The sequence below is a fragment of the Lates calcarifer genome, linkage group LG10 (genome assembly GCF_001640805.2).
Source record: "Lates calcarifer isolate ASB-BC8 linkage group LG10, TLL_Latcal_v3, whole genome shotgun sequence".
Classification (NCBI taxonomy): Eukaryota; Metazoa; Chordata; class Actinopteri; family Centropomidae; genus Lates; species Lates calcarifer.
In genome coordinates, this window is record NC_066842.1 from 18,647,230 (window position 1) to 18,660,725 (window position 13,496).

General features: G+C 41.1%; 1 protein-coding gene across 1 annotated transcript; it reads left to right on the forward strand.

Moving 5' to 3' along the window:
* Positions 1–108: 108 nt before the first annotated feature.
* On the forward strand, positions 109–10,139 carry slc41a2a (solute carrier family 41 member 2a). Its single transcript, XM_018663973.2, has 11 exons — positions 109–198; positions 1,384–1,843; positions 2,258–2,365; positions 3,472–3,543; positions 3,646–3,790; positions 4,584–4,730; positions 4,995–5,142; positions 5,759–5,838; positions 8,666–8,797; positions 8,925–9,073; positions 9,154–10,139. Exons 2-11 carry the CDS (start codon positions 1,466–1,468, stop codon positions 9,328–9,330), a joined length of 1,536 nt encoding a protein of 511 aa, XP_018519489.1. The 5' UTR covers positions 109–198; positions 1,384–1,465; the 3' UTR covers positions 9,331–10,139.
* The last annotated feature ends 3,357 nt before the right edge of the window (positions 10,140–13,496 follow it).

The window sequence follows — 13,496 nt, forward strand, 5'->3', positions numbered from 1 at the left end:
GTGAAAGAGAATGAAAGTTATGTGGTGTGTATGAGTGTGTGTGTGTGTGTGTGTGTGCGCAGGAGGGGTTAGGGCAATGCCACAGTGAAGACTCAGTGCACCATTCAGAGGACGACAGAGGCCACAAGGAAGAGTCACGGTCAGCGGTGGAGTGTGAGAATAGATACCTTCTTCTTCTCCCATGGTTCCATATTAAGGGTAAGGGCACTTTTTTTACGCTACGATTCTGCTCCCAACTATAGACCAAATGTTACCCAGATTATCAAATTAAAAATACTGACATATTGTTTTTGCAAAGATGCTGGAGAGACAGAGACAAGCCAACAGAAAACTAAGCATTGCAAATTCATTTGATATGAGAGTTAAAACTCTATCTTGGGCTCTTATTTTGGCCTCACCCCTTTGATCATGGCCTTGATGATTAGTGCCGAACTAATAGAGTGTAGAAAGGCTTTCATTACACAGTGTCTGTTTGATGTACCCTGCTTTCCTACTATTTCCTACATATTTCTGGGCATCGTACAGTGCTGATACTCTCAGAGTCAGCAGTACAGGACTCCTCACAGATAACATTAAAACTGAATAAGTTTAGACTTGCAACAGTGTGGTGCTTGTAACTTTGCTGACCATTTTGATTAAAGGTTGCTTGGATTATCATGAGTATAAATATTGAAGATTATAAAATAATGATCATTACCAGCTTATTCAAGTTTTAGTTTCTTAACTGCTGAACCATAGTTTAAACTATAGTTTATATAAATATTACAGTTACCATTTGCTCAAACCTTTTCAACAGGATGAAGCGGATTATTGGGGCCATTCCTGACACATTTCGATCCACATTTTTGCAGATTGTGTGATAAGTTGAGCATTTTGTCCGGTTGCTCTCTTGTAACATGTTAACCTCAGCTCTTTCGAACCTGATCATCTCGAAGGAATTTCAAATGAAGTGCATTGTCCCTGCCAGACAACATAGCCTCAGTGTTGCTGATGGGAAACAGGCATGAAGAATGATAATGTGGGCAAGCTCCGCCATCAGATGACTCTGAAACAGCCTTGTGAAACAGCCATATTCTCTACATGCCAAATTTGCGCACTTGATTTTTCACGGAAGTGAAAAAAGTGTAGAAGCCGAATTACATTACAGATCCTACCTGCAGCACTTCAGCAGCTATTAGTAATGTATTTCTGTCTTTGCTATCATCATCAAAAAAAAAAAAAAAAAAAACTATGTCTAGTTTCAGGGCAGATCTGGTGTGTGGTGTTGTAGGAGGTGAACTATCATTTCTGTTGTGTATTGTTTCTGTCACAGATGTTGTTCTAACAGTTTTATCTCATGTATTGCTCATTGTCAACCTGGTTAATGATCATTCTCCTTCTTAGGCTAACTGCGTACAACCAGTGTAGGAGGTTTTCAGGAGCCTGACCAGCAGGATTAAAATCCTGCCAACACCAGCTTTACACCATGGTTGTCCCAGAGTCACAGGATAATCAACAGCCCTCTAGCAGCTCTGTGGGAAGCAGCACCAGTCAACAGTACAGATCAAATCCATCCGTATCCCAACACTCTGAAAGTCCACAACATTTCAACTCTAATGGGAATATTTCACCTGTCAACACCAGTCTCCGTTACGAGCCACAGGAGTACACTGAGACAGACTTTCTGCTCCCCAATCAGCTCTACGGTCGGTCAAGCCTGAGTAGATCAGTGACAGCAAAGGATGCACAAGGCTCCGGCACGCCTCCGGAGACGGTCTGCTCCATGGTGCTGCAGATCCTGGTGCCATTTCTGCTGGCCGGACTTGGGACAGTCTCTGCTGGGATATTGTTGGATGTGGTACAGGTGAGGAGATGGGGGAATGTTGAGGAGGACACAGAAGTTGTTAAGAGTTAAGATAATATAGTCTCCTTGACTAGATATTGACCTCCTCCACCAAATATTCTCTTTTTGTGGAGAGATGAAGAGAGGCGAAACAGGTGTAGAGGGAAGACATGAAAAAGAGAGAGGGAGTGGGATGAGATCAGTTAAGGAAGAAACATGGGAATTATAAGAAAAATAACAACTCATTTGAATTTCAAAATCAGTGTGTTTATTTTTTAGAGAGCATCACCTCGACTGAAAATAAAGAGGATTTATTGTGTGTTTATGATGCTGACTGTGGCTTGTTGTCTATATAAGTTTTTGACTGTATTTTGCACTGTGTGTGTGTGTGTGTGTGTGTGTGTGTGTGTGTGTGTGTGTGTGTGTTCGTGGCAGAACTGGGATGTGTTCCAGGAAATCACAGAGATCTTCATCCTGGTCCCTGCTGTGTTAGGCATGAAGGGGAACCTGGAAATGACTCTAGCCTCTAGACTCTCAACTGCTGTGGGTACACACACACACACACACACACACACAGAGAGAGAGAGAGAGAGAGAGAGAGAGAGAGAGAGAGAGAGAAGCAGCAAAAAGTGTAATAAAATGACATGCTTACGGTGATGCAAATAAAAACTGACCTCTTCTCACCCTTGTAAACTGTTTATAGTATGTACACAGGTATATATTCAGTAAATTACACACAGTATGAGAGAACAGTTAACAAGTTAACACACTAAGACATATAGCTTGAAATACTGTACACAGCAGAATATAAAAATGGCCAAGGAGGGGGAAAAGAGTTGGAATGAAAGTGAATAATAAAACACTGATTGACAGAGTTACTACAACTTCTTTCTCAGAATTATATTTTTGCCTTCTTGCATCACAGGTGTGAAACTCCTCACAGACCTGTGAAGACCACAGCTGCATATTAACTTGCAGCACAACATTATGCAGGACAAATGAATGCTAACAGAAGCCTAACAATTCAGATAATGTGGAGTGATGTTTTCCTGGAGAAGGAGTGAATATAACCATTAAATATTATCATAATTATCATTCATTAACATGCTAAAGTCTGAGATAGTTCATTGTTCTGTGCCTACAGTGTTGTCCAAAAAACTATTAAAAAACATTGTTTATTATTTGCTTTATTATGATGCACGTATGCACAGTAGTTTATTTTGAGTTGCTCCCATTCTGGTGCTGTTAATACTCCTATGACCTAAAGTACGTATTAATCCACGGCTGAAAATAGTCCCCAACAAATTCACCATTTACTTCTGTTAAAGTTAGATTTGCTAAATACTACAGAGTCCATCCGTTCAGAAATTATTTAGTATATTTTTTAAATTCTTCCCTTGTTTTCATCAAATATCATTTTGTCTTACCAGAATGAACAATATTCATCTATTGAGGCTCAAAGGCAGGCTTATTCTTGACCTTTGAAACATCACTTGATGAATCACTTACAACATTCAGCAGCTGCAGTGAAGCTTTCAGTGATATCACATGATCTTCATCAACTAAATGAGTTTGTTCAGGTGTCACTGAAATGTAAATGTTTCAGAACATCCATATTCATTGAGCTAATACATATCTGTTGTGTTCAGGTGAACACAGGAAAAATGGAATCTTCCAGAGAAAAGTGGATGTTGATTGTTGGGAACCTGGCGCTCAAGCAGGTACATTATTTTCATCTGAGAAATGCATCTCATTATTTTTGCATCATTACCGGTTTATTTGCACAATCTTCACTGTTTCTTACTACCACTCTTTTATTACAGCTACAAGCCACAGTGCTGGGCCTGTTAGCCTCCCTGATGGCAACTGTGTTGGGCTGGATGGCTGAAGGAAAGATGCCCTTTAATCATGTGGTGCTTTTGTGTTCAACCAGTGTTTCTACTGCCTTTGTGGCTTCATTGCTGCAAGGTAACAAAACAACCTGTCATCACCTTGAACCACTGTCCTTGACTTTTCCTTCAGTGTGAAAAGCTTAGATAGGTGCAAAAATACAACCACACACATCACCATTACATCTGTTCAATCATTCTCCCTGACCTCGAGGATCCTTATTATGTTTAGCTACCACATATACATTATCAATTTACCAGTGTTTACTCTGTGTAATCCATTCTTTCCTTTCTCTGTTTAGGATTAGCGTCATACATCCCATCGTTCTTTCGCATCATTCATTGTTTCTTTTTTAAGCCCCCTCATAATCATTGTTAGTCCTTTTTTTCAGAAAAAAACTCCTAAATAGCTGGAAAATACACACTTTCACACAAAAATGTTCCTCTTTTTTCATAAAGTGAGTTGTTCTTCATGACAGAAATTACTTTAGAAATGGGAGTATGAACAGATGGACTGTGACACGGCACAATTCTGCAAAGGGTTTGTCATGTTTGGTTGCAGAAAGTCTTTGGATCAATCCACAATTTGAATTTCAGCATAGGGTGACTATCAGAAGTTCAGTGCCACGGAGACAGAGATGAAATTGGGAATTATGGGATGCACTTATGTGTGGGACCTCTGGACCTCCCTTTACATGTCCTTTTGTCTCCAAATCACATTTCATTCTACTGAAGAGGGATTACACTTGAATAAAAAGTTGAGGGGCAGTTTTACTTCCATTCATGTTGAAACTGAAATAATCATCAACCACCATCAGGACTTCTTCAGTGTCAGACATTAGGAACTTGACCTTGTCTTTAACCCTCTCAAGGTATCATCATGGTGGCAGTGATCATTGGCTCCAAGCGAATGGGAATCAACCCTGACAATGTGGCGACACCCATGGCAGCCAGCTTTGGGGACCTCATCACTCTTGCCCTGCTTGCCTGCCTCAGTCAGTGGTTCTACTCTTTCACAGGTAAAGGACGATGAAGAAGATGAAGATGATGGTCTGCGAGGACAGTTTGATTCTGTCACACATACACACACACAGAAACAGTGAGGATAGTAAACACTTGTCTTTCTATGAGCCGGAGGTCATGCAGTTTTCACTTTTGGCCAACAGATGGCACTTGTAACCCTTGTTCCACATCCACAAATACCAGAGTTATCATGGTCTCAGAGTGAGTCCTGGTAGAAAATAAAAGTATAAATAATTTTTTATAATTTTTTCTTTTGACAGATCTGTATCCCCATGTTCTGTACCTGGTGGATCTGTTATTTTTGTGCCTGATCCCTCTCTGGGTGGTCGTCTCCTCCAAACACCCAGCCACTCACATCCTGCTCCGCACAGGCTGGGAACCAATCATTACAGCGATGGTTATCAGCAGGTACTCACATCAACCTTGTACCTGGCCTTTTCTACAGCTTCATGAATCTACATTACTTAGCTCCTGTACATTTAGGTGTGATTTTGAAGTTTATAAATACAGTGAATTATTAGTTGGACCTGGACCAGACCTACAATCACTTTTGGTGGAAGAAAACTTTAACTCCCTTGTTATCCATATACTGAGCTACACAACAGACCATCTATATTCCTTACTGTACTAAGTCAGCCCTATACTGTAAAACTGCATTAAGATTAAATTAAATAGGCAGTTTTTAACAAGAGACGAGAAACAGTTTTGATTCTTATGACATATGACATAACAAGGATACAAAATGTTTAATATATAGTAGCTTGTCTAGCAAAAGTCCAAAGAAGGCAAGAGGAATACATACTCATCTAAATGGTGTTGTATTCATGTATTCATTTTATTTAAAAGTTTTACATACAACAGAGAGTAAAAATTTAAAAAGCTCTCTCTTTTGATCTCTTAGGCCCCCTTCTTTCCAAACATTAGTCTACTCAGATCCCAGAATTATGATGAGCCTTTTAATGTGTTAAAGTGCCAGAAATATGTAGAGCACATAGAGCTTCTAAAAGGGTTTTCCTTCTTTTAGTATTGGCGGACTTATTCTGGACAAGTCTGTGTCAGATCCAAACTTGGCAGGGATCATAGTTTATGCGCCAGTCATAAATGGTGAGTTGTCTTCCGTTGTTAAAAGTTTTTCAAAGTTCTGAATGTTGCTTTTCCATGCATGTGGTGATACACAAATCACCATCTTTTCAACTCCCAGTGCTCTTGTGTAAATTCGTGCTGACATAGGAGTACCATTCCCACACATTTGAACACTTAAAGAAGAGAAAGCATAGGAAGAAAATGTGCCAGGATCTCCGTTATTTACGGTGATCCCGGTGACCCACTCTGGCTTCACTGCTCTCCTTGGGACCCTCCAGTAGATCCATGTAGAACCACGACCTTGTCCTCATTATGATTTAGTATAAGAGGCTCGTGGGGGCAGGGGTAGTTTTGCATGTTCTATGATTTTCTTGTGTGTGGAATGTGTAAAAAAAGAGACAGTTTGTGGTGGATTTTTCTCTTTACTGTATTGCAGATCAGGGTTTTGCATATACTAATACAGAGTTAGATGTGACATGAGGCCCCACAGTCCTCACATACAGTGATGGCTATAGTAAATTTGGACAGGAGCGTCATTCAGTCCATGTAGCTATTAGCACCAACAGAGAGCACAGGCAAACCCAGTGCAAGAGAAACTGCTTAACAAACATATGTCTCAGTATTTTATAACCTAACCTGGGTGGCAACTGTCAAGACTCCTGAAGGGATCTCCTGAGGGTATACAGATGCAAACCTGCAAGTATCCTTATACAATATCCTGTCCTTGAAAATACATATTTTAAGTTGTTTTGCAGTTTCAGTTTTCCCTCTAATTAGTGCTAAGTCACACTGACCTGGCTGTTGTTATCATGTTCAGTCGGGTCACAGAACCTCAGTTTCCTATGACATTAACATATGACAAATGTTCCTGACTTGGCCAGCTTTGCCCCTGTCTAACCTAAGCCTAGTGAGCTCCAATTTACTACAGACCACTTTAATCCATGTGCTGTTTCCCTATGCAGTTTCACAGAGTATACAGAGCTGTAATTAATGTTGATCAGATTACACACATAAGCAATTTGCATACACACATATGATTCTGTTAACTTCTGATTACATTAATTTACCTTTTGCACAAGTGTCAGTTGAAGCAGAAAATTCCAAAAGTCTGTGGGTGTTGGGTTTGATTGAAATGAATCCTCTGGAGCCCAGTCCTCATCTCTGCTGGAGGGTAGTGGCTCGAGGCTACATTATCTGCTGCTAGTATAAATCACCAAAATCTCTGAGCCAAACTGTTGGGATGAATTGTGTTGTAGGTAATGTTGTAGGTGTAAGGTTTTGACACGGAAGGAAATAAAAAAAAAAAAACAGTATCATAAATTCTGCTACCATAATAACGGTTACACGATCTGTCTCCATTTTATGTGGATTAGGCCAAGTCACATTAACTATGAATACAGACTCAGAATCAGAATCAGACTTTATTGCCAAGTAAGTTGGCACATACTTTATAAAGAATTTGTCTTGGTATATCGGTGCTAAAAAAAACAGGGATAGTAAAAAAAGACAGATAGAAAGTAGAAGTAAGAGTAAAGAGCATAAACACACTTAAAAAATTTAAATGTAAAGTGTAGAGTGCAAATGTGTGAGGGTGGCAGTGATTGTCCGGAGAGATGTGCGTTAATGTAACTTATAAATGTATGTTTAACATTAATGTAACGTGTAGTGGGTGGGCAAGTGGGGGGCAGGATTAGAGTCTGTGATGATCTGTGTGTGTGTGTGTGTGTGTGTGGGTGGGCAGGTGGGGACTTAGATCTTGTTGAGGAGACCAGTTGCAGACAAGAAGAAAATGTTTTTGTGGCGTGAGGTCTGGGTTTTGATGGACCGCAACCTCCTGCCAGAAGGGAGTGTCTTGAAAAGTTTGTGACCAGGATGGGAGGGATCGGCCATGATCTTTCCTGCCGTCCTCAGGGTCCTGGAGGTGTACAGGTCCTGGAGAGAAGTTAGGTTACAGCTGATCACCTCCTCGGCAGACCGGATGCTGCAGTCTGCCTCTGTCCAAGTTGTTTTCATTGCACCACATGACCAGCTGGTCAATCTCCCTCCTGTAGGCTCACTCATCCCCACCAGAAATGAGCCCAATGAGGGTGGTGTCGTCAGCATCCAGTCCTGTCTGACAGGAAGTCTGTGATTTACCTGCAGATGGAGTCAGGCATGCTCAGCTGGGAGAGCTTGTCCTGTAGCAGTGCTGGAATGATGGTGTAAAAGGTGGAGCTGAAGTCCACAAACAGGATCCTAGCATAAGTTCCCGGAGAGTCCAGGTGCTGCAGGATGAAGTGGAGGGCCATGTTGACTGCATCGTCTACAGACCTGTTGGCTCTGTAGGTAAACTGCAGAGGATCCAGGAGTGGGTCAGTGATGGCTTTGAGGTGGGACAGCACAAGGTGCTTAAATGACTTCATTACCACAGAGGTCAGGGCGACGGGTCTATAGTCATTAAGTCCTGTGATCCTTGGTTTTTTTTAGGGACAGGGATGATGGTGGAGGCCTTGAGGCAGGCTGGCACATGGCATGTCTCCAGTGAGGTGTTAAAGATGCCTGTGAACACTGGAGCCAGCTGATCAGCGCAGTGCTTCAGGGTGGATGGAGAGACTGAGTCTGGCCCAGCTGCCTTGCAGGGGTTCTGTCTCTTAATGAGTCTGTTGATGCCTCTCTCCAGGGTGGAGAGAGTCATCCTTGTGGTGGGGGAGGAGGGGGCTTTGTGCAGCTTTGGAAAGGCCCTGACCCCTGATGTGCTGGGGGGAAGGGTGAGAGGCTGTTGTGGTCGGGCTGGTAGACGGTGTCAGGACTGTTGCATTTTTGCTCTGTTCCCTGTTGACCCTGCCCCCATCTTTTCTTTTCTTCTCAGGTATTGGAGGAAACCTAGTCTCCATACAGTCTAGTCGTATTTCAACGAATCTGCATTTGAAATTCTCACCTGGAGAGGTTCCTGAGGACCGTAAGAGTTGCTACAACCCTTGCCGCACTTTCTTTGGTTCAGGTGAAGATGAAACGGTCAAATTATTTAAATAAAGGTGTTGTCTTGCCTTGTTACCTAATACATACACACATACCACACACACACACACACACACACACACAGTCTGATGTCAGCTTTGTCACGGCAGGAGCAAACCACCGGTCAGCCCAGATTCTTCTTCTTTTGGTCATCCCTGGTCAGTTTATCTTCTTATACACCATCCACCTCATGAAGGGAGGCCACACTTTTCCCAGTCCTCTGTTAACTGTCGCCTTCTTGTCCGCTTCACTGATTCAGGTGAGTCAGACGTATACAGTTTTATTGCCCTCTGCAGACATTGCCACTGTTCCACTATCAATGTCGTGTCTGTCTCGTAGGTCTTCTCCCTGCTGTGTATAGCTGACTGTATGGTCCACTGCCTGTGGCGGAGGCGTAAAGACCCCGACAGTTACTCAATACCCTACCTCACAGCCCTCGGAGACCTTCTAGGGACTGCTCTCCTCTCTCTTGCCTTTCTCATGCTGTGGTCCATTGGTGACTCAGGCAATGTATAGGCTCAAATAAGAGAAGGCTCAAGGAAGAACAAATACAGAAAAACAGAAGGTGGTGAATAATAAATACAAGGACAACAAAACAGAGGATTGATCATCAAATGCAATCATCTATTTATTCTTCATGTTTTGTTGCATCATCTGTGTCATCATCAATATTCCTGTTACACTGTTGCTACAGTTTCATCTCCCAACATCATCCTGTTTTACAGGATCATAATCAAAACATTTACTATGCTGAGTCAGCATTCGCACAATTGTGATCCAAATCTTTATTATTTTCCTTCCGTGTGTTTTGCTAACTATTTATGCCTACTTTCAGATCAGCCTTTTCAGGACAATTTTTTAATGTTGTTTTTCTCTTCTGGACAGAAACTTGGATATGGATATACATTAGAAAGAAGAAAAATTTGAAAAATAAACCACAGTGCTTTATTACAGTAGTTTGCAAAATAAGAGAGACATAATAATAATAATAATAATGATATTTATTATTATTATTATTATTATAAATAAAAACTTACTTTTAAAAACATCACTGAAAAAGTCCTGGAATTAATAATACACTGCAACACTGTTTTAGCCTGTTTTAGAGAAACGTTTAGTTGATTTTGTGTTTTTTTCTACTTTACCAATGATTTTCATCTTGTTGTTTTGTTGTAATAGATTGTGTTACATTTGTTGGATCACAGTATCGGTGTTTATTTTGATGTTGGGTATTTTATGGCTATGTCTGGTATTGTTCTATATGATCAGAATTCTGTGATATTAGCGGCCATATTAATCATAAAATAAAGGACATGTGTCCTCTGTCCCCGGTTCTGCTCTGAATCTTCAGGAGAGTTGTTGAGGTTTATCTGGCTGCACTCGTTGAACCACGATCCTGTCTGGTTGTACTGAGTGCTGCAGCTCACATTTGAGGCAGAGTAATATAATATATATAGTATATAATCTCAAATAGCATTTAAAAATATTACACTTAACGGATGAGGGTCCTCACACGATCTTTTATTTATTCAAAAGATCGAAGGAGTCAGTTTCCTGCAGAAAAATAAAACTGAGGGATGACACCCCAGTGCTTAGGATGCTATACTAACAGGGTGTAACTTTCCTCCAATTAACACTTTGTCCATCTGTCCCGTGGTCCTATCAGAAGTTGATCCACCATCACATGTCTCTAGTTAACTTCACTACTTCACTACTTCTGCCTATTCTGATGGTCAAATATGGCATAGAATCATTGGAAAACAGGAAGAGTTTTGGTACAGTTATGGTGGTCTGTTGTATAACAACTTCCTGGCTCACATTTGAGAACAATTCTGGTAAACACCATACTTTATCTTCATAATGGGTCACAGTGACCTGCTCTTTGAGACTCATGTGCTCTACACACACACAGGGCGATCCATTGGCCCTCCTGCACTAAAACAGACAACTTCTACTACCTTCTTACCATTATTATCCAGACTGTGGACTGAATAATATGTGCAACCCAAACATATGTGGATACTTGATGAGTATATATATGACTATTGTATTGGAAATTCTGTTATGATTCATGATAATTGTGATTTATTAATATTCTTGATCACCTGTGACAATTATTCCTTATGAAATACCATATGCTTAATACTTTTCCACATCAGTAAGTTGACGGCACCTCACCCCATCAAGGACAGGGGCTGCATAGCTGCATAGCTGGGGCTGCTGTGTAATCTCCTGAGGGTGCTGACGCCTTTCTCTCAGGGCTACACTGTTGTTTAATCTCCAGAAGATGTTTTCCTTGAAGAAGCTGGTAAATTTGAGGATGTAACCTTGTCTCTATTGTATTTAACCCATCATCTATTGTACTCAGTACTCATTGTGCGTCTCATGCTTGAGGAGTGCAGTGGGTCTGTTTGCAAACATATGAATTAAACTTACAGAAAGTGATGTGGATTTGGGTTCAAAGTTCCAAACCACTGGGCTACGATCAGAATTCTTCAGCCTGATTCAGGTGTCCAAAAAATTATCAGGAGTCGGCAGTGACCAAGGCAGCAGAGTTTATTTGTCGACAAAGAAACCTGGTAACTGATCACAGTGCATACATGATACACCAGAAATGCTCCAAAATAGCACTGGCTTTGTCCCTTCTTTATACATTTTTGGCAGTGACTTTCCACGCCTCTCAGGTCATTTTACTGGTCTAACCAATTTACACCACTAAAACATTGGTTCATTTAGATGTCTATCTTGTGGCTCCCCCAAAAAATAGTTATCTTCAAGGTCACTGTCTTTTGAGAAGCACCTGGGCTCTAAAAATAGACTCTTATCTTCTCTTCAAGGCCACTGTTTTCTAGGAAAGCCCCAGCGCTTTTCTTCTGGCTGCACTCCAGCTTGCAGGGTCGTGTTCAGGGCAGACCCTGTCCTCATTTGGCCTTATCTCTCTCTGCTTTACTCCATTATGTTCTGGCCTGTTCTGATTGTATTTACTTTTTATTAAAACTAATTTATTTTTACTATTTTACTTTTATTTTTACCACATTATTCCTTAACTCTTCCTTGTTTAATTAAAAAAAAAAATTATATGTCTTTTTCACACAAAGCAAGCATGCAGTGAACACTAACATCTACTCACACATAGTGGCCGTTAACCTACATACACCACATGTCTTTTTTGAACAGTGAATACTGATAATACCATTTCCAGTTCCATTTCCATTCACTCTTTGCATACTGTTGACAAATTGTTACTCTACAAAAGACAATGTAGTGTCTGTAAGTTCATATATGTTTTTATCCTCTGGGAAAACCCAAGGCTTCACATGATTTCTACTTGCTGGGGTCATGTTTAAGTTAATGCTTGTGAAAGATGTTAGTGTTTTCTCTGTTTCTTGGAATAAGAGGTCACTGAATGAGGTCAGGATGTTTTGCTAGATTATAAAACATATAAACAAGTATCCTATATATACTGATGTTTAGAGCTGTTAGAGAGAGAGATCAATATTGGCTTGGATCCTCTCACAAGCTGCCACAGTGCTTGTCTTGAAAAGTAAAATACTAGGTCATAGTGTGTAAAACATCATAAGGTTCTTAAAGGTTATTTCAGCTTCTCAAATTAACAGACCCTTGGGGCTTACAAAGTCACTAAATAATTTCCTAGCACCATACCAAGTGCAAAGATCTTTAAGAGGAGAGCTGCCGTTAACAGGTGTGACTGGTTCCGCTCCTGTGGAAAACATCCTGTGTGGTCCCAGTTCCAAAGACTGCGCATCCCAGTGAGCCTGAAACACTTCAGGCCAGTAATCCTAATCTCTCACCTGATGAAGACAATGGAGAGGATCATCCTGAGCCACCTCCAACACCTGGTGAGCGAAGTGATGGATCCCCTGCAGTTTGCTTACAGACCTGGCATTTACCTGCTGCACAGATGCCTTTCACAACTAGAGAACACTGGGAGCACTGTGAGTGTCATGTTCTTTGACTTCTCCAGTGCATTCAACACCATCCAACCATCTCTGCTCAGGGGGAAGCTGGAAGGAGCTGGAGTGGACTGTAGCCTGGCTGCTTGGACCACCGACTACCTCACCAACAGACCACAGTATGTGAGGCTTCATGACTGTGTGTCTGATGTGGTGGTCTGCAGCACAGGGGCTCCACAAGGTACAGTGCTGTCCTTCAGTAACAGACTGCTGCATCTGCAGTGCAAGAAGGGGCGCTACCGCAGGTCATTCATTCCAACAGCCATCAGATTGTACAACACCAGTCTGACCCAACAATAAACCTGCACTCTGGACTCCACTTTCTGGTCACTTTATTTGCACATACTTCTTCATCTACCTCACTGATTATCACCATTTTTCTATATTACAAACTGCACATTTATGTTTCTATAGAGTTTTTTTATGCTGCTTGCTGCACTTAATTTTTTCTTACCCATCTGTGTCTTTTTTATATTATATTTTTTTCATCTTTTTTCTATTTTTGTCACTCTTGTCTATTGCTACTGTAACGTGAATTTCCAGAAGTGGGATTAATAAAGTGTTATCTATCTTACACAAGCCTGTAGCCTGTAGATTACTGGGAGAGTGTAGTGTGGTCAGACGAGATGAAAATGAAACTTTCTGGCCACAAGATGACACAATGTTTGGAGGAGAAATGGCTCTGCATCCCTGCACCATATAAATACT

Bases quoted from the DNA above. Each gene is read 5' to 3' on its own strand.
- slc41a2a (XM_018663973.2), top strand. From the start codon at position 1,466: ATGGTTGTCCCAGAGTCACAGGATAATCAACAGCCCTCTAGCAGCTCT. The intron at 5,143-5,758 runs GTACTCACATCA...TCCTTCTTTTAG, and splicing joins ACAGCGATGGTTATCAGCAG to TATTGGCGGACTTATTCTGG. The intron at 5,839-8,665 runs GTGAGTTGTCTT...TTTTCTTCTCAG, and splicing joins TTATGCGCCAGTCATAAATG to GTATTGGAGGAAACCTAGTC.